The following is a 27,127-nucleotide window of genomic DNA, read 5'->3' on the forward strand; positions in this document are numbered from 1 at the left end:
AGAATTTCTTGAACCCAGGAGGCAGAGGTTGTGGTGAGCTGAGATCGCGCCATTGCACTCCAGCCTGGGCAACAAGAGCGAAACTCCGTCTCAAAAAAAACAAATAACAAAAAACGAGTATGAATGATTGTCATCAAAAGCTAAATTCTTAATGAGTTTTTATTGTCAGAATGGGACCTCTGCATGTGCTCTTGGTATCACTGTGCTGAGAAGGGCAGAGGAGTGGGCAGGGGGCCAGGTGTCAGGCTGGGCATGCAGTGAGCCTGGCTGATGTTACTTAGAGTGTTAACATATCTTGACTGTGTCCATAAAACACAGGCACTGGCCTGAATGGAGGTGTGAATGTTCACTTGGGGGTTCCTCAAGACTGAAGGCATGAGGCTATTGAGTTGTGCTGGCTTGGATATTTTGAATATTTATATACAAAAAACCCCATCCATATTTATATTCTATATTTTATTTAAAATCTTTTATTATATTCCGGAGTTAGTGAAAGGGAGGTTTCCCACAAATACTCTTTCTGTAAGAACTTCTTATTAAAAAATCTTGAAAAGGAAGCCTTCATATATTTTAGGGTAAAAGGACACAAACAGGCTTGCACAGTCTGCAATGGTTAACATGTAATGTGGAAGGAAAGTTATTTTATTTCAGATTTAGCAATATAAAAGGTCAGCTAGGAAAAAACGCATGTACCAGTAACCAAAAGCATTTGCTTACATCATTCCACAATTTGCAAAACAAGATAATTGTTTTTCAAAACCAGACAACAGGTTCAAAAATACTTCTTTTCACACCCCTAAGTGATGCTGTTGGGAACAATGGCTGTTACAAGGCCATTGCAGGCACATTTCCAGCAAGTTCTGGTTATCATTATTCTCATTTTATCTTCTTTCTTTTTTCTCTCTCATCAGCTTTTTGCTTTCTTCCCTCCTTCTTTTATTCACTGGATTCCGAGGATCATAGATTTCAAATGTATCTGAGTCTTGCATGCTTGCATCTTTCACTTTTCTGCTTTTATCCTCAAACTGAAGTACATGTGACATCCTAAAGAGGGAGAGAGATAGTTCAGTGATTCTTGCATGGGAACTTAAAGTAGAAATTCTATACTCTACTATCATTGACATAATGAACCATAAGCGTACGGAACACCAAGATGGGTTTGTTGTTTACTGGTGCTTACACCACATGGAAACCAACTTCTCAGAAAACTCTTAAATTTGAAAAACATGTCTGGAGTTTGTTCTGCTGGTTTATATTTCTAGTAGAGAATCTCTTTGCCTCAGTCTTTACTTGAGGTTTCTTTCCTGATGGGAGGTTAAAAGAGTTCTATACAGAAGTGTTCCTCAAAGTAAACTCAGAGGACACTGTCTGCTTCCTTTAAAGAACACATTCCTTTAGCCAGAGTGAGTCAGGTTGCAGAGCAAAACTCAAGACAATAAGCCAGCCCTGTCTGATTTTTAAAAATTTCAACAGTTACATGGGTCAAGAGTAGGGAATACATTAAGATAATTTAAAAATGATGTTCAAATGGTGTTATGACTCTCTTTCCTGGGGAATTGCTGGTTTAAAAAATATTTTCTTTATACAAAAGGAAACTAAACTTTTGACATAACTCTATGGACTAATTTCTTCTATTGTTGATTACAACAAATCTAACCAATCCTGCTCTCTTCACTAAAAGCTTACTGGTCTTAAGGTATCAGCATATGCTGGAATCCTGAGAGGTCATAAGCTAGCTATCTTTAGGATCAGTTAAATATGTTAGTAATTAGCTGTGCCCCATATGAGGTGCCAGCAATAAACAGAGAAGTCAAAAGAGCAGACTTCAGAACAGTTGAATGAATTTGGAAAGAGAAAAGTTCAATTTTTTTTTTTTTTTTTTGAGATGGTGTCTCACTTTGTTGCCCAGGCTGGAGTGCAGTGGCATGATCTCGGCTCACTGCAACCTCCACCTCCTGGGTTCAAGTGATTCTCCTGCCTCAGCCTCCCAAGTAGCTGGGACTACAGAGATGTGCCACCATGCCTGGCTCATTTTTTGTATTTTTAGTAGAGACGGGGTTTCACCATGCTGACCAGGCTGGTCTCGAACTTCTGATCTTGTGATCTGCCTGCCTTGGCCTCCCAAAGTGCTGGGATTACAGGTGTGAGCCACTGCGCCTGGCGAGAAGTTCAATTTTTATAAAAATAAAACCAAAGTCTTAAGTCTTTTCCTACCGTTATACCTTACACACTTTTCTTCATCATAGCAGAAACGGTTAAACTGTAGGATTAATACTTCTTACATGCCTGTTGTAACTTTCAGATGAAACCCTAATATCTTTTCCCCCATATAAGCAGAGATCTGGGTAGTAGGTAGGCAGTAGTGAAGATCCCTCACTCTTTTCTCTCTACAGCAGCACAAATAATGACTGAAATTTACTTGTGTGGCAAATTCCCATGGGTATACCTAGATTTTTGAAGAATCCTAAAAAGATTTTAGGAGGGAAACAAAATGTCACAATTCTAGTGATATCATTGTTACTAAGGGTTTAGTAGCTGCTGCTCACCAGGGCTGGTGAGTTGAGGCTTATGTACCATTTCTACCTTCTTTTGTCTCACCTGAGAAAACTTACTGGAACACAATAAGTAGAAATGATATATATGGATGATCTAGAATCCACTTTAATTTACTGAATAAGTCACATTCACATTTTTATACTTCATTATTATTATTATTATTATTTTTGAGATGAGATCTTGCTATGTTCGATGGTCTCGAACTCCTGGGCTCAAGTGAACACCTTGCCTCAGCCTCCCAAGGAGCTGGGATGACAAGCATGTGCCACCATGCTTGGAACTATATTATTAATGATACATTATTTGTATCAAATTTCATAACTGATCTCAATACCTGAACATGTGGAGTTGCTGACTTTTTATACTTCCATTCCTTTAGCAGACACCCTTATTTAGAAAATGTATTGTACAGTCGTTGCAAAATCTAATTTTCTAGTGTTTTCAAATTCCTACAGCTTTTAGGTATTAGCTTCTGAAAGTAAGACAATCTCTAACTCCCAGAAAAACGCTGACTGTTCGACAGCCATGGTATTAAGCAAGCCACTAGAACCAGTTGGAAAAATAATTAAACCAGATTTATGCAATTAATGCTATCTCGCCAAGGTCTAAATAATCAGTGACAACTCACTTCAGTAAATACACCACTGAAAGCCAATTAACCAGTGATAGCTACATGCTTTTGAAATTTGGCCCATCAGTTGCAGACTCGCTCCAGTGATTGTGCTTCTGAAAGCCAGCCAGTCAACAAGAGTCTCTTTCGAATAATGGGGCTTTTGAGGCTGACAGCTGCCCTTAAACAATTCCTGACCCCAAAACACTATGTAAGATTTGCAGCCTGCTTTGCTTGGAGACACTGTGCCTAAAAAGCACAGCGCCTCTTTACTTAAGTAATAAATTAAGCCTTTTTTCGTCCAGTTATTGAGAGGTAGCCTTTTTCTTCAACACTTCTTACAATCTTTGCTGCATCCCCCATAATATGCACCATTTAAAATTGTAATATTACCACTGATGAGAAGTAGGTGCAGAAGAATGGTGGGACTCCTGTTAAAGGTCCTTTACCACACATCAGGGGGCGTCTAGACCCCTCTGCTGCACTTCAGTACATGCTTAGCAGCAGCTTTCCAAGTGCTTACGGCCTGGCTGTGTTGATGTCTAAGCCAACACCAGTGTAGCTGGAATCATATGCCCTTTAAAACAATTTCATCAATACTCCTGGATTGAGATGAGAAAACAAACTTACTGTCTTATTAATACCTCTTCATATACATATTCTTCTATTTAAAAAATTATCCTGTTCTCTGCCCAGAAATACAGATGGTTTTTTGTAATATCCATTTCTAGTAGGGATTCTCCATGTTTCAAAAATGACTTGATCAGAATTTGTCAATTAAGAATATAAAACGGCACCTCTTTCCTTTCTATGCCATGAGAGAATTTTGCAACGATTGGATTTAGTCGGCTCTGCTATAAAAAATGATCTCTAGACACATGAATAACAGCACAAAGTCCACAAGAAGAAACAGATTTCCTTACAAATTTGAAAAAACCCAGAGAGCTGTAAGTTAAAGGAGCTGTCTTTTTCAACTGTTTGTTTCATACACCGCTGCACTAAGCAAGTCCAACATTTTGATTAATAACAAACCTAAACCCAGAGGAAAGAAAGGGCTATCAGCTTACAAACTACTTCAGCTCTAATATCATAATACTTAGCATGGCTGGTTACTTGGCAATAATATTTAATCTTTAATAGAAATAAAAGCATAATCAAAATACTTCATCCATTTATCTTTCAACATGCTTTGGTCACTTCATTGTGAAAAGCAAAACAAAACAGTTATTATGATTTTCAGCATAATAAATTCCTGACCTACGTGCCTCTATAAATCACAGACTGTGCGAACTGAAAGCATGCCTGCACTTTACAGTCTCCTGTGAGGATACACAATAAGACTTAGAATACAGACTCAATATGAGTCAAGGGGGTCTGATAGTTTACAATCACGTATGTCCCAATAACTCAATACTATCCACTCTGTGGCTGGTTATGGAATTGGCCCAAAAAGAGTAGTGAATTTTTTTGGAATTAATTACACACTGATCATTTACATATGAAAATTGTAGAGCTTGTTCACTTGAAGGCAAAGACAACAATTTAGATTTGATTAATAAAAAATTTCACATAGGCTCAGATTCTCAAATAACATTGACTTTACAGTGTGTTACAATCTTATATATATAGTGTATACATAAAATATACAGTTATATATAATATATACCTATATATTACATATGGTATATAGTATATACCACATATATAATATATAATCTATTATATATTATAGTATATAGTATATATTATATATATATAGTGTGTTAAAATATGGAGGTTTACTATTTTCACAGAGGTTGTGTCTGACAAGAAAGTGGTTTTTTTGTTATTGTTTTTGTTTTTTTTTTGGTATGGAGCTATGTTAAATTATAAACAGAAGTAAACAACGGATTTTTCAAAAAGGACCTAGACCTTGACTGGCCTCACTAACTTCTTATCCAGTTTTTAAAGTTCTCCCACAATTGTGAAATAGACTAAGATACAATAGCTATTTGTATCAATGGGAAATATCAAGAGAGGAACTGATTCTCAGACACTTAATAAGTAGCCCAATATAGAATTCCAATATTAGCAATTCATTTCTGATTTAAATGAGTTTAAATTATTTACACTTATATAATGTAAATAGCTATCTTTTTCATTGGGAAGTCTACAAACCTCTTCTTCCCACATCCAAGGTACACTAACTTAGGAACTTATCACTTGATTGTTGCAGGTGTCCTAATTGTTCTACATCTGTACTATTTCCTTCCCAGATCCAAAGCTTAAAAAATAATCTTTCTTACACATTTCTTTTACAGCGTTTTTTTGATCAGAAACTGCTGGTTATCATATTAGACTGAAATAAATACCTCAGTCTACCCTTAAAAGCCCTCCAACAACTGGGTAGGGTGCTTCAGCTTTGGTTCTGGGTGAGTGCAGTAGTGTAGACTTCTTAGCCTGTAATCAGTTTCAGTGTTGTCTGTGAGTTCCTCGGTGATTAGGCTGTACTTGTTAGTGTAGGCTGTGGTGAGGCTTCTTTGGGTATAGGGACACCAGGTGGGCTGATCCATGGGTACCAGTACTGGCAGTATCCTCAAGTTCCTAGCTGGCATGCCCCGCACCAGCAGCAGCAGGTGGCAAAATGGTACCCAGGCTCCCAGATGGCACATTTGGGCACCCATGGCAGTGGCTATGGGTGGGGCAGATTAATCCCCACACCCCCAGATGGTACTTGCAGGCACTGACGGTGGCAGTGGGGAAGGTTGATCCCCGGGCCCCAGGATGGCATGCTCATGGACATGCACATGTGGCAGTAGTAGGGCAGACTTGTTCTCAGGCCCCACATGACACCTGTGGGCATTGGCAATGGCAATGGCAGACAGAGCATGCCTAACCTCAGGCCCCTGGATGGTACATATGAGTACCCATAGCAATGGACAGGGCAGGTCAGTCCCCAGACCCCAGATAATGTGTGCAGATACCAGTGGTGGTGACAAGGGGCAGGCCTGTCCTCAGTCCCCCAGACAACATGTATAGGTGCCAACAGTAGTAGATGAGGCAGTCTGATCCCCTCTTCCCTGGACAACACACATGGCACTAACAGTGGGTGGAGTAAACCTCTCTAAACCCTGTAGTTTCTTAATTCCTAAAGAATCTTTGAACAATTATGAAAAGAGAACCTTAAGTTACTTGTAATCAGTAATAGAGAAAAGCCCTAAAATTAAATATTCATAAGGCTTTTCCTAAAAATTACATTTGATAGTTATAAAATACAGAAATAAAAGCATCCAAGTAATATTTTAATATATACTCTAGAAATCCTACGAAAATATCAAAAATTTAAAACAAAACAGCCATTTATATTTTAAGCAGTAGCCAAAGCAAACTGAGAATCATAGGAGAAAAACTGATTTTGATATTTTGGGTTAATAATGTCATCATTCTGTATATAGCTTGTTTTAATTAACTCATTTGAAATGAATCTAAAGCTTTGTGATTTTTGTGTTACTTGTGATTTCTTAACATCATAATAAGTGCCAAATGTTTGTTAGCATAGTCAACAATTATCCAGACACTATTTTGTTCTTTGTTTTATAATAGCTGCAAAAGTACCTTTAAAGGTATTAGTCATATTTAGGCTTCCAAACTTTCCAGTGAACTAGAAATCTGGCTTCAGCTTGGCAACTAATTCTGAGACCTTCAGTAGCTTCTCTTTAGTTGCTCATTTGTAAAATGGAATAGAGGAAGCTAAGTTATTTGCACATTTAAAGAATTCAAGGCTATCTACCAAAAGTTCTGAGAGGTCAGTATTGTGGCTAGATACAAAATAAGTACACAAAAAGTCATCGTTGCTCTGAAATAACCACTTAGAAAACATAATTTTTAAGACTCTAACTCACCAAATATAAATTATCTGGCAATAATCTTTATAAAGATTTATTAAAATCTTTATGTAAAATTAAGAAAACTGTAACCTATTAAAGGAGTACATTGATATACTATGTTTCTAGGATACTTAATTTTTGACAAAAACCAAATTACCTAAAAATTATTTTATAAACCTAATATAATTCAAATAAAAATACCAGTAAAAGGAGGGAGAGAAACATGCAAACAAATATAGCCATAAAATGTTCTAATAAAGAGTAGGGAAACATAATTTCTCACTCCTTAGGTATGGGGGTTATGCATGGTGACATCCTTTCAAAGTGTACATCATGGAAAGCAAGAAATAAAGAGTAACTTCAAGCAGAAAAGATAACTGTTAGGTATTGGGCTTAATACTTGGATGATGAAATAACATGTACAATAAACTCCCATGACACAAGTTTATGTATGTAATAAACCTTCACATATACCCCAAGCCTAAAATACACATTTATTAAAAAAGAAAGAAATAAAGAAAAGAAAAGAAAGGATAATTTTGCCGTGTAGAAACCTGTCAAGCACTACCTTAGTGAAGTGATCAAGGTCAACATTAACAGTCAGAAATCATGTTGCTAGTATGTACCCTTCAAATGATGTGATGCTAATGCCATTTTACATCTAAGGCCTTTCTCCCAGTAACCCATAAGCCCAGTCTTATCATGAGAAAAATGTCGAATTGCAGCCATATGACATCTGACCAGTATACCTCAAAACTGTCAAGGTGATCAAAAACAATGAAATTCTGAGAGCTTGCCACAGCCAAGAGTAGGCTAAGGAGACATGACAACTAAATGTAATATGGTATCCTGAATGGGATTCAGGAACAGAAAAAGGATATCAACTAAAAGCTAAGGGTATTGGTCTACTTGGGTTGCTATAAACAAGATATCACAGACTGGGTAGCTTAAACAACATTTATTTTCTCACAGTACTGTATGTTGGAAGTCCAAGATCAAGATGCTAGTAGGGTTGGTTTCTGGTGAGGTGTCTTTTCCAGGCTTGCAGACAGCCATCTTCTTGCTGTATCCTCACATGGTCTTTCTTCTGTGCACATGTGCTCATCATGTCTCATCATTTTCTTATAAAGATACAAGTCCTATTGGATTGCTGTCCCACCCTTATGACCTTATTTAATCTTAATTATCTGCTTAAAGGCTCTGTCTTCAAATATGGTCACATAGTATATTTGTATGTATATGTATGAATGTATTCAATGTATGAATTTTGCAGGAGCACAATTTGATCCATAACACTAAAGAAATCTAAATAAATTTCAGACTTTGCTTAATAACAACCTATCAGTATTGCTTCATTGAGTATAACAAGTATACCATACTAATGTAAGATGTTAGTAATACACCAAAGTAGTCTGAGGGTACAAGAACTCTCTGTACTATTTGCTCAATTTTGTGTAAATCTGAACTGTTCTAAAAATAGTCTACTAAAAAATATACAAATTTTGAGACATAGGTTTAAAAACGAGTAACAGGGTCATGATCTTTCCCAGTCAGATGCCTAAGTATACTACAGAGTTACAATAATTAAAGCAGCAGTGTACTGTACAGGGTGGATTATTTAAGAAATGAAGTTGGGACAGTGAGTTAGCCATATGGGGCAAATAATTAAATTAGAACTTTATCCGACCCAATATACTAAAACAAACTTCTGAATTGATGAAAGATTAACAAACGAAAAAAGAAGGAAGTGCTAGAAGAAAATACAGGTGGATATTTACATGGTCTTGATGTAGGAAATGATGTGCCTATGTATTGCAGTAGTTCTTAATGAGTTATGGTAATTTTTATTTACTTTTTTTCTTGCCTCTCAGGATTGTCCTACTTTGCAAAAAGAAAAACAAAAACAGTGAATGTATATTGCTTAAGCTATGAAAGTTATAAAAATAAAATAACATTTCTATAATTCTTTGATTCTATAAATAGTGTCTGCTCTCTGAATGGCTTAAGTCTAGTGTAGATAGGACATATTTAGAAATATACATATAAACCCAAAGTGAGTTGGGATCAAATAAGTTATATGTGTATGATGATGTACACAAAACATTTTGAAAGGGTTATGTAGTTGTCTTTGCCCATTTATATTTCCATAAAAGGAATGCCTGATGCTGGGTAATTTATTAAAAAAAAAAAAGAGAGAGAGGCTTATTTGGCTCACAGCTCTTCAGGCTATACAAAAAGGATGGCACCAGGATCTGCTTCTGGCAAGGGCCTCAGGCTGCTTCCACTCATGGTAGAAGGCAAAGGGCACGAGGTGTGTGTTCGGCATGTGCAGAACACATCATGAGAGGAGAGTGAGAGTGAAAGGGAAGGTGCCAGGTTCTTTTTAACAACCAGCACTCAAGGAGACTCCATAGCAACTACTAGAGTGAGAGCTCACTGATTACCACAAGATCAGCACCAAACCATTCATGAGGGATCCACCCGCATGACCCAAACACTTCCCACCAGGCCCTACTTCCAACACTGGGTATCAAACTTCAACATGAGACTTGGCAGAGCCAAGGAAACCATATTCAAACCACAGTAGCAGTATTATAGAGTATTATAAAAATGTAAATATTCATGTAAGCACAGTTTATATGCAACACATAGATACACTATTATAGACTGAATTTTGTCTCCCTAAAATTCATATGTTGAAGCTCTAACTGCCAATATGATGGTATTTGGAGGTGGGGTCTTTGGAAGGAAATGCTTAGGTTTAAATGAGGTCATGAGGGTGCCCCCGCTTTCCCCTCTTCCCCGTGTTGTGATTAGTGTCCTCATAAGGAAGGAAGAAAATAAACTCTCTCTCTCTGGCACATACTGAGGAAAGCTCATGTAAGGACACAGTGAGAAGGCAGCCATTTGCAATCCGAGGAGAGAGCCCTCACCAGACACTGACTGATGGCACCTTGATCTGGGACTTCTGTCTGCGAGAAAATAAATTGCTGTTGTTTAAGGCACTCAGGCCATGGTATTTTGTTATGGCAGCCCAAGCTAACTAAGACACAAAGTACAAAATAAGTTAAAATGATAATAAATGTTTGGACTGCACTTTGCCATTTGCAAAGCCCTTTCGAATCCATGATGTTTGATCCTCAGGCCACGTGAGGTAAATAGGGTGCACATTACCACCCCTCTTCACAGGTGAGGAAACTGAGGCCTGAGAAGCAATGTGACTTTCGCCAGCCACAGTGACTGAATGTAACTCAAATCAAACTCAGGGCTTCTGAGTGCACACCACAGAGGTTTCATAGAAGGTGTTAAAGAAATTCAAAGGCAGGAACAGATCCTGAGGCCCAGGGCAGTCAGAAAAGAATTCTAGGAGGAAATGGGAATTAAACTGGGCTTTGAAAAGACCGGGGACATACACCAGTGGGAAGGAGGTGGAAAGGCGTCCCAGAGAAGTGACGTGGACAGAAGTATGCTGCAGCTCATCTATGACACAGAGCAGGGTATGGTCCTTTCAAAGGATCAAACATGGGTAAAACTTGAAAATTGGTCTTGCTGAGATTCTTTTTCTTAAAATAAAAAGGCTGGTTTTGTTTTTTAAATACAAGTCTCCTTTCAACCCTACCCCTAAAAATTTAAATCCAATTCATTAAAGTTTGTAATCCATAGTCCCATAGAATGACAATCTTAAGTAATATAGGAGCTATTTTGTTAGGTTTCTTGGAATTCTAACTTAACAGAGAAATGAGAAGCTGTCAACACAGTACACTAACACAGTACAGAGATAAATTTTGTGTATGGCAGTTTCGTAAAGAATGGTAAGGTCTTTCAACCCACATGGGGAAGGCTGTATGAGGACAATATATGTACTTTCTCCCACCTCAAAGGCTAATCATACACTAGATAGATGTCAGTCTTCAAGCAGTTTAACTGGTCCGTTTGAGAAAGATAAGCATTGAATTTTCATACCATAAAGTTAGTAGTAGTAGAAATACCTTGTTTCAGCTTTTTGAGTAACTTATTAGCCTTTTCTCTGGCATTATCATGTAAGAGTTTATAAACATAATTGCTCAGTGATTTGGAATTATGTATTAATACTATCAAGGAGCAAGGTGAACAAAACCAGAATTCTAGTCAAAGGTTTTGGAGGTGGCTGGCTACTCAGAAACATTTATTTATTCAGCATACATTTATTGAGGGCATTCTTTTTGGCAAGCATTGCTGGCTAGTGCTGGTACAAAGGCCAATAACAGAGCCACCATAGAGCCGAGTATGGTGGCACATGTCTGTAGTTCCAACTGCTTGGGTGGCAGAGGCAAGAGCATCACTTGAGCCCAGCAGTTCAGAGCTATGCACTATGATTACTTGAATAGCCACTGCACTCCAGCCTGGGCAACATAGCAAGACCCCATCTCAACAAAAAAGCAGAGCTGCCACCCTCAAGAGCACCTGCAGCCTAGTAAGGGAGACAGCAGTTACACTGTAGTATGAGGAAGACTAAACCAGAGAGATATTCAAGATTCTCTGCAAGACCAGAAGAGGGTCTTAACCCTGGGGGAGAAAGAACGGGTCAGACCAGGAAAGGAATCAGGAACCATTTCTAAGATGGAGATAACACTTCAGCTAACTGAGACAGAGAAGTGTATAGTGTATATAGAGGCAGCAAGGAAGAAGGGGAGTGCAGGCGTTTGTTCAGGAAACTTGAAAGAATTGGGACGTCTGGAGCATAGATGTGATGGGGGAAGGAGATGTAACAGGTCGGAGAGGGAAGCAAAAGCCAGATTATAGAAGCCACGTTAGGAATTTGGGTTTTCTTGTGTAGACAATGGAGAGCCACCAAAGGATTTAAAACAGAAGAGTTTTTGTGGCTACATTTGCATTTCTGAAAAATATAAAGGACCTGAATATTATTGACCACAAGGTAGTCCTTAGTAATTCGATGGCTGAGAGGAGATTGCCAGGTACCCACCCTTGCAGAGGCAGCCTACGGGCCCTTGGCTCTGCTCCTTTTGAACTTCCAGCTGAATGAGGTGTCCCTGCTTAGCATCCCTATTTTAGGAAGAACTAGAAGAAACTGGAACTGAGATTTCAGATAGCACTGATTAAAGGCAATAAGGAGATCAAAATTTATAGAAGAAATTAATGCTTTTTTTGTGTGTGTGTAAGCAAGCATTCACCTAAAAGAGTGGTGCCTTTTCCCAAAGATGCTCCCACATTGCTCAAGACATTTCTGGAGTTTCTCTTTTGGAATTTCTTTAATGTCCAACCTGGATTCATGTCTTTTTATGGTTGCATTTTTTAAATTGTATACTCTAAAATAAGCACTACTCTTATCTGATTTCTTATCTTCCTTACTAGACCTATCACTGAATTGACTTTTGATGTATTCCCAAAGTTAAATCCATCTTTACAGGATGAAAGTTTGTTACCTCTGAAGACATTGAAGAAAGTATCTGGTCAAGAAGTTATCAGCCACGAGTTTCTTGACCCTCAGTCTGAGAGACTGCCTGTGAAACAGCGGTGATAAGAATCTTTTTCCTGCCCCGCCCCCACATATTCAGTTATTGTAAAGATGCTACCAGACAACATGAGAAAGCTTGTTGTAGAGTGCTGCATCAGTGAGTGCTATTTTTGTTGTCTCACAGTTTGTAGGCAATTCCAAACTGTGCATTTACCACATCGTGGTGTCTGTCTGTATGTTCTTACAGATTGTTTACTTCGTGAGAGTAGGGCCTGGGTCATATTTGGTTTTGTTTCACCAGTGTCCGGCATTGGCATCATGCGTTAAAAGCCCCCAGATGTTTTTTGAATGAACAATTGAGTCTAGCTCATTGCCTTTTCCTCAAATCACATATATCAGAAATAAATAATGCGCTTGAGATTATTCAGTTCAAATAATAGACTCAGAGCTACCTGAGTTTCTTTGAGTAGTTTGTCATTAGGAACCAGCTGATCTCCATCTCCGAAGGGGCAAGGACAAAGGGCTAATGAAATCAGTCAGTCTGAAAGCATAAAGGCTCTTAAGCTTTATTTCTGTGCCCTTTACTTTGACTGCATTTAAAAATAACTAGGAACATTTTTTAAAATTACTGATACTGGGACCCCATCCCAGGACAATTAAATCAATACCTCTGGAGTTGGAAGCCTGGCACTGATAGTTTTTAAAGCTACTTGGTGATTTTTAACATGCAACCTGCATCTGATGCAGGCGCTCTAGAAATATGCTTTGAGAAACATTGCTTTATACAAATAAAAAATTTAAAAAAGGGGGGGGGGCCTTCTGTCTACTTCTACATCAGGTGCTATAGGAGATGGAAAAGAACATAAGGCATGTTCCCACTGCAGTCTATTGAGGGAATAGAAACTAGCAATCACTAATATAAGTGAGTGGAAAAGCAACTATCAGTATTTGCTGAGCTATGAGAGATGATGAAAACAGACTTATGCTGAGCCTGAGACTTTCTGCAGAGGCTGGTAGATGTTTTAGGGAGTCTGTCATCAAAATATAAGATAGTCTCTACCCACAAAAGGAAGCTGACTCTTAGCTTAGCAAGCCTTCTAGTACCAGCCAACAGGCCTGACCAGTACAAAGGGTCTGAAGGCCTTATTCCCAACACAAATCACCATGTTTGGCTCCGGGAATGCAACAGTGAACAAGACTCAAACCGTCTCAAACAACTGAGTCTGTTCACAATCAAGTGAACAGGCAATTACTAAATGGGGAGAATTAATGAAAGAAATGAAATAAGGTTGGTGAGATAGGAAGCACCAGTTGTTGGAGGGCTTTTAAGGGTAGACTGAGGTATTTATTTCAGTCTAATATGATAACCAGTAGTTTCTGATCAAAAAATGCTATAAAAGAAATGTGTAACAAAAGAAACATTGGAAACTGTACAAATGCATGAAAATTAAACAACATGCTCCCAAATGACCACTGAATCAATGAAGAAATTAAGGAGAAAATAAACTTGTTTAAACAAATGAAAATGGAAATACAAGAAACCCAAACTTATGGAATACAGGAAAAGCAGTGCTAGGAAGGAAGCTTATAGCAACAATCACCAACATCAGAAAAGTAGAAGGATTTATGCACCTCAAGGAATTAAAAAGCAAAAACAAACCAAACCCTAAATTAGTAGAAACAAGGAATTAATAAAGATCAGACAGAATTAAACACAACAGAGACTACAAACAATACAAGTAATCTGCAAAATGAAAAGTTGGTTTTTTGAAAAGATAAACAAAATAGATAAACTGTTAGCAAGATTAACAAAGAAAAACAGAAAAATGCCCAAAATAAATAAAATGAGAAAGAAGGAGACATTATAATTAATGCAACAGAAATAGAAAGGATCTTTAAAGGCTACTGTGAACTATATGCTAGCAAATTAGAAGCCTAGAGAAATACGGATAAATTCTTAAGACACATACGACCTCCCAAGATTGAACCAGGAATAAATAGAAAACCTGAGCAGACCAGTAAAAGCAATGGAATTGAATCAGTAATAAGAAATTTCCCAACAAAGAAAAGCTCATGTTTTACTGCTGAATTCTACCAAAATTATAAAGAACATACACTATATTTTTTGTCAAGTTATTCCAAAAAATTGAAGATAAAAGAATTCTTCCTAATTCATTCTATAAGACCAGCACTACCCGGTAACCAAAACAAGACAAGGACATAACAAGAAAAAGAAAACTACAGGCCACTATCAGTGATGAACACAGATACAAAAGTTCACAACAAAATACTAGCAAAGCATGACAACAATGCATCAAAAAGATAATACACACCATGATCAGGTGGGATTCATCCCAGGGATGCAGGTATGGTTCAACATACACAAATCAATAAATGTAATACATCACATTAACAGAATGAAGGACCAAAATTATACGATCGTCTTGATTGATGCAAGAAAAGCTCTGCTAAAATTAAACACATTTTTATGATTAAAAACTCAAAAAATTAGGCATGGAAGGTGCAAACCTCAATATAATAAAGGCCATTTGTGACAAGCTCACAGCTAACATCATACTGAATTGGGAAAAGGTGAAAGCCTTTCCTCTAAGAGCTGGAACAAGACAAGGATGCCTACTTTTACCACTCTTATCCAACAAGGTACTGGAAATCCGAGTCAGAGCAGTCAGGCAAGATAAAGAAATACAACGCATCCAAATCAGAAGAGAAATCAAATTGTCTCTCTTTGCAGATGACATGAACTTATATGTAGAAAAACCTGAAGACTCCACAAAACACTTTTAGAGCTGGTAAGCAAATTGAGTAAAATTGCAGGACAAAAGCCCAACATACAAAAATCAGTAGTGTTTCTGTAGAACAATGACAAACTATCTGAAAAATAAATTAAGAAAGCAATCTCATTCATAGTAGCCACACACACACACACACACACACACACACACACACACACACCAAACTAGGAATAAATTTAACCAAGGTGGACCTCTACAAAGAAAACTACAAAACACTGATGAAAGAAACTGAAGAGAACACAAACAAATGAAAAGATGTCGTATGCTTATGGATCAAAAGAATTAATGTTGTTAACATGATCATACTATTCAAAACAATCTACAGAGTCAATGCAATCCCTATCAAAATACCAATGATATTCTTCATACAAATAGAAGAAAAAATCCTACAATTTGTATGGAATTACAAAAAAAACCAAATAGCCATAGCAATACTGAGCACAAAGAACAAACCTGGAGGTATCACACTCTCTGACTTCCAAATATACTACAAAGTTACAGTGACCAAAAGAGCATGGTGTTGTTATAAAAACAGACACACAGACCAATGGAACAGAATAGAGAACCCAGAAATAAATGCACATATGTATAGCCAACTGACTTTCAACAAAGGTGTCAAGAACATACTTTGGGAAAAAGACACCCTCTTCAATAAATTATGCTGAAAAAACTGGATATCCATATACAGAAGAATAAAACTAGACCCCCATCTCTAACCATATACAAAAATCAACTCAAAATAAAATAAAGACTCAAATACAAGACCTGAAACTATAAAACTATAAAAAGACAACACACGGGAAACATTTCAGGGCATTGGTCCAGGCAAAAATTTTATGGTTAACACCTCAGGCAATGAAACAAAAACAGACAAATGAGACTTAATTACATTAAAAAGCTTCTGCCTAGCAAATGAAATGACCAACAGAGTAAAGAGAGAACCTGTTGAATGTAGAAAATATTTATGAACTATTCACCCAGCAAGGTACTGATATCCAGAATATACAAGGAACTCACATAACTTAAAAGCAAAAAACCAAAATCCCATTAAAAAGTAGGCAAAGGATCTGAATAGATATCTCTGAAAAGAAGATTTACAAATGGCCAACAGGTATATAGAAAAATGTTCACCATCACTAATCATTAGGGACCTGCAAATTAAAGCCACAGTGAGATCTCATCTCACCCCAATTTAGAACGGTCATTATGAAAGCGACAGCAAATAACAAATGCTGGTGAGGATGCAGAGAAAAGGTAACTCTTATACACTGTTGGTGTGAATATAAATTAGTATAGCCACCATGGAAAACAGTATGGAGGTTTCTCAGAAAGGTAAAAATAGAGCTACCATATGACCCAGCAATTCCACTAATGAGTATTTATCCAAAAGAAAGAAATCATTATATTGAAAGGAATTCTGCACCCACATGTTCACTGAAGCACTATTTACAATAGCTAAGAAACAAAATCAACCTCAGTGTCCATCAATGGATAAATAGATAAAGAAAATGTGGTATATATACACAATGGAATACCATTTGGCCATAAAAAAGAATGAAATCCTGTCATTTGTGGCAACACAGATAGATCTAAGGCCATGATGTTAAGTGAAATAAGCCTGGCAGAGAAAGATGAAATAGTGCATATTCTTACTCACATGTGGGAGCTAGAAATGTTGATCTCATGGAAGTATACAGTAGAATGATTGTTACCAGAGGCTGGGAAGGGTGGGGTGGGGAGGATAAAGAGAGGCTGGTTAATGGATACAAACATACAGTTAGAAGGAATAAGTTCTAGTGTTTGATAGCACAGTAGGGTGACTATGGTTAACAATTTATTGTATATTTCAAAATAGTTAGAAGAGTTCAAAAGTTCCCAACACAAAGGAATGTTTGAGGTGATCATCACACATTGTATCCATATATCAAAATATCACCTGTACCCCACAAATATGTACAATTATTATTTATCAACAAAAAAAGGGAGGGGGAGAAAGAAAAAGTGTTTATGCACCAGCACATCTGAAAAAAGAAGTCTGAATCTTTTTTCAACATGAAGTAGATAGTGGAGATCACAGTAACTCATATGAAGAGACACAGACAAAATATGAATGAGCTCAGAGATCAAACTATGTAAAAAAAAGTCCTGGAAAATAAGGCCACTGGAACTCTTCATGTTTAGCAGAGCAGGGATGATTCTGAGTAATAGAAAAGGCCAAAGGAGAGAAAGAGATTAATGGAGAAAAGCAAAAGATGAAAGAAGATTCAGAACAGGAAACAGAAATAGTTAAAGGAAACAGAGAAAAATGCAGATACAAATGGTAAAAAAAAAAAAAAAAAAAAAAAAAAAAACCCAAAAAACTCAAAAGAGAAATTTAAAAATTAACAGTAAGAGAAAAATAAGAACAAAAAATTTTAAAATACTTGAACAAAAAAATAAGAATAGAAAAATAGAGTGTTAGGAAAATCAAGCAAAGAGGAAAATGGAAACTGATTTTTGAAAAAAGAAAATGAAGATGAAAACCAGTGGCTTTTCTTTCACTGTTCACCACTAACATGGAAAAATCTCCTGTTTCCGAACTTTAAAGGAATGTTATATTGCCCCCTCAGTTTGGAGTTTTGAAAGGCTAACTCTAAAACATGTCTTTTGTATTCCTTAGTTAAAAAAGAAATCCTCATATTATAGTGTCTTCTGTAAATACTTAGTATTGTTGGAGTAAATATGAAAGACATAGTTTTCAAAATATCTTTAGCAACAGGGGAATGCAGAGTTTCTCAGCTTTCTTGCCTATCTAACATGCTTAACACTCAGCACGACACAGGTGGAAAGATCTAAGAGGTTTTCCAGAATTAATCTGTAATATGCGTCTTACACCTGCCTTGGGGTTTCAGCAATTGCTCAGCCAATAACATGTAATCTACAGCCAGTAGACTAATAGAACAATTGTCTTCCATAGGGAAGATGGTATTTCCTATCAAAAAGGCCTGGTAAGCAGCTGGGGTACATGGCTGTCTCCCCATCTCTCTCAAAACAGATCCACAAACAAAGCAAACTTCCCTAATATGACAGAAACTTATTTCAGGGCAAACCATATGAAAGCACAGGGTTAAGACAGAAGAGCTGTCTTCATCCTGAAGAAAAAGAAGAAAAAGAGGTGACTTCAGGGACTGGACAGGGAGTTTAGAATTAAAATAATCACCATTCCAGGGTCAGCAACTCTGACAATGACCTATTTATAAAGAACCACGTTGGTCTTTTGTAGCATTATTTATAGTTCTGTATAAAATGAACACTAACCAGAGAACCTGGTCTATAATCATTTTCCTTCTTGCTTCATTTTATCACAACCTTAGAACTTGGCTGACAGAGAGGTGGAATAAAAATATTTACATTACACTGAGCTTATAATTCTATGTTCTCCAAAGTGATGATATCCTTTTGCTTTATATTTAAATTCTATTTACAATGAATGTTCCTTTATCTGCATCTCCTCCCCCACTTATCTTAGTACTAGCCTCAAGGAAAAAGCTGATAGTTCATTAATGAGGCATTATTGTCCACTGAAAAAATATCAAAGGTTTTTTTAAATTTCAGAATGGTAAGAATTATGATACAAACCAACCTTAAGTTAATCACTGAGAGTTATAATGAGTTAAACTAAGGAAAGGTCATAAAACAGTCAAATATTATAGAAATGGTATATATTCTAATCATCTGATCTTGATAGATCTACTGACAGTGGTCAAATATAGATAAATTAATTCTTAAAAATAATAATGACAACACTGGAGATGAAAACAAGAACACATTTATTGAGCACTGATTGTTCCACACACCATACTAAACCCTTTAAAAATAGTATTTCATTTAATCCACAAACTGACTAACCAAAAAGGTACTATTATTATCCCCAGTTTACACTTTAGGGCACAGAGTTAGAAAGGTTATGTAATTTACCCAAGATCCCACAGCTAGTAAGTTTCCAAGTTGGGATTCAAATTCAGGTCTGACTCCAAATCCCATATTCATAACCACTCTACTATTTATATTCCTATGAAAAATTAGGGGTAAATGTGGCAGGGACTTCTTGTTCAAGTTAAACAAACTTTTAAATAACTTTCTGAATTTTAATTCTTCAAATAATACAGAGGATATAATATTAAGGATATAAATTTGACATTTTCCACACTTTAAGGGGACCTAGACAATTTTTGACTAAGTGTGAATTAAGTCCTGAAGTCATCTGTCTGGCCTTATTACTACAGTTTAAAACAACAACAACATCAACAATCACATTGCCTTATCGGAAAATAGGAAAAATATGTAGCCTAGCTAACTTAGAGAAACTGTTACTTAGGTGGGAGAACCTCTGAAAGTGACAATTTTTTATGTAGAATGCCATAAAAATACTGATGCACTATGTTTCCCCATATAAAATAGGAATGATTTTTTTTCTAGCAGAAAATGTAATATTACATATAAGCAATACAAAATCACAAACAAGAGAGAATGTCTTCAAAAACAAATGGAATCAAACTATTGAGCCAAGCACGATTGGCTATGTCTGAACACTATCACTTCTAGTTATGACATCTTGACCAAATTACTTAAACTTTCTGTGCCTTAGACTTTTCCCCAGTATAATTTGGGCACAACAACACTTTCTAGCTTATAGGTTTAAAGGAGATTGGTGTTATGTAAATGCTCAGTAAGACTTTCTTGCTTTAACTTTTATTTCTACTAAAAAAACCTCAGTTCAACGTTTTACTTATTGTGATCAACTGAATTATCTGTACGCAAAGAATAGAACATTACTATTACATTTAACTTGATTATCTGAATTAATACCAGAGAGTAGAAGGGATATTAATAAATCAAAATGGCAGGTAGCTGGAAGATTATTAACAAATGTTTTTGGAGGGGGATTTTGTGAGTTGCATTTATATGTGGCTATCCTAGATGTCCTGGGGATTCACACCAGGTAAAAGAGAAGAAAGTAAGATGGCATATATTCTGTAACCTTGTCAATTCTTTGTGTTTTTGCTCAGTGTACCAGGGAGAAGGAAAAAATTATAATTAAATGTCTCATAAAAACATTTATATGCCCATACCAGAAAATGGCAATCAAGCATGCTAGACTTCACTCTTTTTTATTCCTCATGCTATTTTTTTTCCACATGTGATCTTTTCCATTACTTTGAAGGGTTTGTCTAAAAACTAATTATTTCCTTCTTGGCACTGGGGCTGCAATTCAGGTAGCAGCCACCTGTTAAATAATTAGGCCTTTTTATTGACTCCATAGCCTATAGTCTAAGCTTTTTCCAGGTGTGGTAACTAAAAGAGAGTAAGAATGTAGCACGTTATCCACCACCTAAACTTTCAAAGTAAAAATATAAGTGTAGAACAATAAAGGTTCAACCTGCCTTAAAAGATACTAAACAGTATCTTTTAAGTATATTGCTAAACAGTTAAGCAGTGAGGTACTGGCACAAGAATAGACAAAGAAATCAATGTAAAATAAAAATCCTAGAGGAAAACCTAGGTAGTACCATTCAGGACATAGGCATGGGCAAAGACTTCATGTCTAAAACACCAAAAGCAACGGCAGCAAAAGCCAAAATTGACAAATGGGATCTCATTAAACTAAAGAGCTTCTGCACAGCAAAAGAAACTACCATCAGAGTGAACAGGCAACCTACAGAATGGGAGAAAATTTTTGCAATCTACTCATCTGACAAAGGGCTAATATCCAGAACCTACAAAGAACTCAAACAAATTTACAAGAAAAAAACAAACAACCCCATCAAAAAGTGGGCAAAGGATATGAACAGACATTTCTCAAAAGAAGACATGCATACAGCCAACAGACACATGAAAAAATGCTCGTCATCACTGGCCATCAGAGAAATGCAAATCAAAACCACAATGAGATACCATCTCACACCAGTTAGAATGGCGATCATTAAAAAGTCAGGAAACAACAGGTGCTGGAGAGGATGTGGAGAAATAGGAACACTTTTACACTGCTGGTGGGATTGTAAACTAGTTCAACCATTATGGAAAACAGTATGGAGATTCCTCAAGGATCTAGAACTAGATGTACCATATGACCCAGCCATCCCATTACTGGGTATATACCCAAAGGATTATAAATTATGCTGCTATAAAGACACATGCACACGTATGTTTATTGCAGCACTCTTCACAATAGCAAAGACTTGGAATCAACCCAAATGTCCATCAGTGACAGATTGGATTAAGAAAATGTGGCACATATACACCATGGAATACTATGCAGCCATCAAAAAGGATGAGTTTGTGTCCTTTGTAGGGACATGGATGCAGCTGGAAACCATCATTCTTAGCAAACTACCACAAGAACAGAAAACCAAACACCGCATGTTCTCACTCATAGGTGGGAACTGAACAATGAGATCACTTGGACTCAGGAAGGGGAACATCACACACCGGGGCCTATCATGGGGAGGGGGGAGGGGGGAGGGATTGCACTGGGAGTTATACTTGATGTAAATGACGAGTTGATGGGTGCAGCACACCAACATGGCACAAGTATACATATGTAACAAACCTGCACGTTATGCACATGTACCCTACAACTTAAAGTATAATAATAATAAATAAAATAAAATAAAGAAAAAAAACTCACTCAAAATATACATAAGTGCTTACTCTGATAAAGAACACATTTAATATCCATGGGGAAACACAGTATTATTCAGTTGTGGTGGCTAACAATTTAGAAAAATAATAACATGATAACATTGACCTAATAAAATAAACCAAATCAATTCCAGGTGGATTTTTGATGTAAATTAAAAATAAAAAGCATAAAAATACTACTAAAAGATCTAACTAGGTATTTATATAATCTTGGAATTATGAAGATCTTAAGAATGACACCAGGTAGAAATCATAAAGGAAGAGATCAGCAAATTTAGCAATGCAAATATTTAAAATTCCATGTTAACAAAACAAAGTCCCAATAAACAAACTGTAAGGCAATGACAAACTGGTAAAAATATTTTAAATGAAAAATAATATTCTTCATAGGCCAGGCGCTGTGGCGCATACCTGTAATCCCAGCACTTTGGGAGGCTGAGGTGGGCGGATCGCTTGAGGCCAGGAGTTTGAGACCAGTCTGGCCAACATGGTGAAACCCTGTCTCTACTAAAAATACAAAAATTAGCTGGGTGTGGTGGTGCTCGCCTGTAGTCCCAACTACTTGGAAGGCTGAGGCAGGAGAATTGCTTGAACCTGGCAGTCCACTCTGGGTGACAGAGTGAGACCCTGTCTCAAAAAAAAAAAAAAAAAAAAAATTAAGAGCTTTTGTAAATAAAAAAGATATACACATAAGAGTAGACAACTAACAACCACCACCATAACCATGAAATATAAATGGCCAGTTAGCACATTGAAAAAATTCAACTACCAGCAAACAGAAATAGAAATTAATACAAGGTAGAAATTGGCAACGATTACTATCTATCTGTTATTTATGACATATTATAGTACATACACACATAATTCTAGGTTAAGAAGAAACTAGCAATTTCATACACTGCTGGTACAGGTATAAATGATTCAACTTTATACAGTGCAATTTAGTAAAAATTTTATCAAAGTCATTCCTGAGCTGATAGAAATCAGAAAGTGTTATGGGGAGGGGACTAGCTAGGAAGGGGAAGGCGGGAATATCCTGGGGTGATGTAAATGTTTTACACCTTGTTTTGATGGTGTTTATATTGGTGTATAAAATTGTCAAAAATTCATCAAAGTGAACAGATAACAACTGTGTGCTCTCTTATATGTAAATTATATCTCAATTTTAAAAAAGTTTTTTTTAAAAGCCTACCTGACACAGGAAATAACAATGAATTTACAAAATATTAACTAAAAATGTATTCATTGATGAAAGACTTATAATTAAAAATGGGATGAATTTCTTCACAAAGATCCATGTTAAATTATATGACATCCTCATGATAGAATATTATATAACCATCAAAAGAGATGTTGCAAAAGAATATTTAATAATGTGAAAAATGTTGATAGTATACTGAAAATACAGAAAGGGAGAAAAAGGAGGTATGGCATGATTCTATTCTTGGGAAAAGCATCTATATATTAATGTATGAGAGGGTAGACAAAAACAATGATGATTATCTGTGGGATATGGATCTACCAGTGATTTTTTCTTTCTTTGAAAATGTTTTACATATTGAACAATACATATAAACACAAATTAGGTATTTGAAAAAATCACTATGATAATTATGGTTATGGTATCAGAATGCTTATTTATAATTTCTTGGTTGCCAGTGTATAATGGCAACTTTCTTTGCACTGGCTTTGTTGCCATACGTAACAACTATGGTAAAATGACTTTTTTACTACATTATGCTAATCCCAAGGACCTTTGCTCCTTAAACTTTCTTTCCAATAGAAATAAATAACTTATGTATGCATAGTTTTTCTCTGTTCCAAGATGCTCTTGTCAGCTATAAAAAGATTCTGGAGAAAGTCCAGAATCCATGACTATATATTCCCAACATAGAAAAGGTAATCTTGTCCACTCTCCTCCTCTTTCTGTATGAATGCTAAATTTATATTAGCTAAAGTCTGCCAGCTTCAGCATTTTGTAATCTGGATTCAGCTAAAGAACATTTTTTTTTTTTTTAAACAAGGCTACACTTTTCTCCTTTTCTTAACAGCTTATAAAATAGAACCATCTAGCACTACTAGCAAATTTATTGAATATGCCTACATTCCCTCTAGGTCATAGATAATATAACTGAAGTAAATTAACATTTGCCTTCTTTTCAAATATTACTTTGAGGTTATTAGATCAAGAGGCCTGTATAACGTTTTGACAATTTAATTTAGAATGTTTAGTTTGTGCTGCTTGAGTAATATGTCAAGCCTTACCAATACTACCCTAGTACCATGCACCCCCACTTCCCTCTCTCACATCTACTATTTCGTGAGCACTCTCTAAGGGTCAGGCACTATACTGAGTGCTTTCCATGAATTATCTCATTTAATTATAATAATAACTCTGAGGTAGGTATTGTTATTTCTACTTTACTGGTGAAGAAATTGAGGCTTAGAAGTTAGGCTGCTTGCTTAGGTCACTGAGCAGGGATTTGAACCCAGGTATTCTGATTAGACAGCCCACTGTATAATTAGGTCATAATTCAATGTGTGGAATTACAGAGTAGGTTTTGGTTTCAGAACTCTCAGTGGAACAAAATAATGATTGTTTTCGAGTAATTGCACCTCCACGGAATGTACCTCCATGATGGTACATTTCTTTAAAAAAGTGTAGAAAGTATTCCAAAGATGAGAATGAGTGATACATGCTGTAACTAGCTCCAGAAGATGAATATTGTTATTTAGAATCAAAGGCCTCTGAAAGTCAAGTTAAATTTTTTCTTCCTTGTCCCAGTGATTAGTATTCAGGTTAGAATCACTGCTGGTAGAAGCTGGTATTCTGGAAACAGCATGGACTCACCGGTGTTGACAAACAGTCCCATCATTTATTGCCATAGGATCTTGAGCAGATAACCTAATTTTTTTGAACTACAGAGTTCCTCATTTATCACATGGAAGTAGTGCTAATTATCTGAAGGATCTGTGAGAAACAAATCTGCGACAGCTAGTCCCTAAGCCATGAGTCCTATGAGGCTCTTGTGAAGGTAAAATGAGATGAGATAGGATAAAGGTCCTAGCAATGTCTGAAATATATCACATACAAATATTTGCTTAAAAAATGAATTGGTGGGATCTAGAGTCACCTTCATCTCCTACTACCCGTAGAAGAATTAGAGTAAAAAAGCACGAAAAGGATATATACTTACTTTAGTCAAGTATAAGTGTTTCCTATTCTGTCAGTTATTCTGTATAATCTTATTAACTAATCTGACTGATAATTGGCCACAATACCCTTAACAAGTGGTTTTAAAATAAATGAAGGGACCTCACATTAAAGTAATTCTTCAGAAATGTCAAAATAAAAAAGCTTATGAAATATACATACAATTTGGGGCAGAGCAAATTTGTTCATTTAAAACCTTTAATTGGTTTCCATTTGTTTTTATTTCATTTTAAGTATTATTTATTGTTTGTTAGAGACAGGGTCTCTGTTGCCCAGCCTAGAGTGCAGTGGCATGATCATAGCTCACTGTAATCTCAAACTCCTGGGCTCAACTGATCCTACGACCTCAGCTTCCTTAGTAGCTAGGATTATAGGTGCACACCACCACACCTAGCTAATTTTAAAATTGTTTTGTAGAGATGGTGTCTTGCTATGTTGCCCCGGCTGGTTTCAAACTCCTGGGCTCAAATGGTCTTCCGATCTCAGCCTCTCAAAGTGCTGGGATTACAGACGTGAGCCACAGCTCGCAGCCTCCATTTGTTTTAATGTAGTGAATTGACCTAAAGACTCAAACCTGAGTTAAACAAACAATAGTAGAATTCAGAAACCTCTTTTTGGTCAGGTAAATATCTAATATGTATTGAAGGGACATTGTAGAGTACTATCCCCAAAACCCCTGCATTCCTACCTTTCGCAGGTTACTACCCACTACCTCCTACGATATTTGAACCTGAAGTTTCCTCTTAGGTAACAAAAGGATAGCAGTCCCAAGTTACATAGGAAGGATTAAATCACATCAGCAGAGTTGAGAATCCTAAGTGAATGCAAGGCTTCTTGCCAATGACTGTGAAAGCAGTTTATAATTTACGCCCAATATCTGTTTCTAAGCAGAAACGTTCTTCCTTACAATGATATCTTATCTCACTTGGGATATTATACTATAATAAATCAATGGGAATGAGTGTCATGTCTAACTTTACTCCATATCCCACACCTCACACATTATTTTCATTAAAAACATTTATTAAATAAATAAGGAATAGTTTTCAAAATATGCAAACTGAGTTAATCTGACCTATATGAACAAACTTAGCCCATAAATACTGTGCTACAGCATTAATGCCATTGAAAGACTTTAGTATCACTAGATAAGTATTCACAGAAAGCTTAAGGATTAATAATTACTTGCCATAGGCTCTACATGTTTTAAATGACATCTTAAGGAAAAAGAAGCATGTTGTTTAGAGTTATTAATTGATAAAGTAGGGTAAGGGTATAAAGCAGTTTAATGAGTACAAGAGGCTCAGTATCTGGACTATAAGAAAACAGATAATACAATTTACCTATAGGCTGGAAATTAGAGAAAAGTTTCTGAATTAAGGATGACATCTAAACAAAAACTCTAGAGCTCTGATAAAGGCTACATAAAGCATAATTACAGTAACCAGTGAAAATATAACTCTCCAAAAGTTGATGAATGAATATTTGTCTTGCAGTTGATCATTCAGTTGAAATTCTTGGCAAGAAGAACAAGAGGGAGTACTTTATAACTAGTGAATAGAAAACAGATCGACTTCCTTAGAGATTATTTAGCAACAAGCTTTTATAGTAAAATACACTCTCCTTTTGACTCCATGAACTACCAGTATGGCTTTTTTTTTTTTTTCTCAGATTAACTGAGCCAAATACCTTTTATTAACTTGATTTAAGCATCAGGTACTATCCTATTATGCACCATCTGTCAGCTGGGGATCTTTGTACCCCTCCACAGCCCATAGAAAGCTAAATCTCTCCAAAGAACTTCTGCTAATTGTCAGCATGTTTCATGATCATCAGGCCTCCTCTGCCTCTTGTGCTCTAGTTTCCTCTGGCCTACACCATGCAAAAATAATTTGAATCTCTGGCATCCTGAGTCTCTAACCAAACACCACC

The 27,127-nt window shown here is 36.4% G+C and overlaps 1 protein-coding gene across 1 annotated transcript in view; it reads right to left on the reverse strand.

The window, feature by feature from the left end:
* Window positions 1-613: 613 nt before the first annotated feature.
* Window positions 614-27,127, reverse strand: part of LOC105499478 (CWC27 spliceosome associated cyclophilin) — a 264,382-nt gene continuing 237,868 nt past the window's right edge. Inside the window, exon 14 of the mRNA XM_071098872.1 lies at window positions 614-1,044. Coding sequence (XP_070954973.1) covers window positions 882-1,044 — 163 coding nt within the window. The 3' untranslated portion in view covers window positions 614-881. The remainder of the gene's footprint in view (window positions 1,045-27,127) is intronic.

This window comes from Macaca nemestrina, chromosome 6 (assembly GCF_043159975.1).
Source record: "Macaca nemestrina isolate mMacNem1 chromosome 6, mMacNem.hap1, whole genome shotgun sequence".
Taxonomy (NCBI): domain Eukaryota; kingdom Metazoa; phylum Chordata; class Mammalia; order Primates; family Cercopithecidae; genus Macaca; species Macaca nemestrina.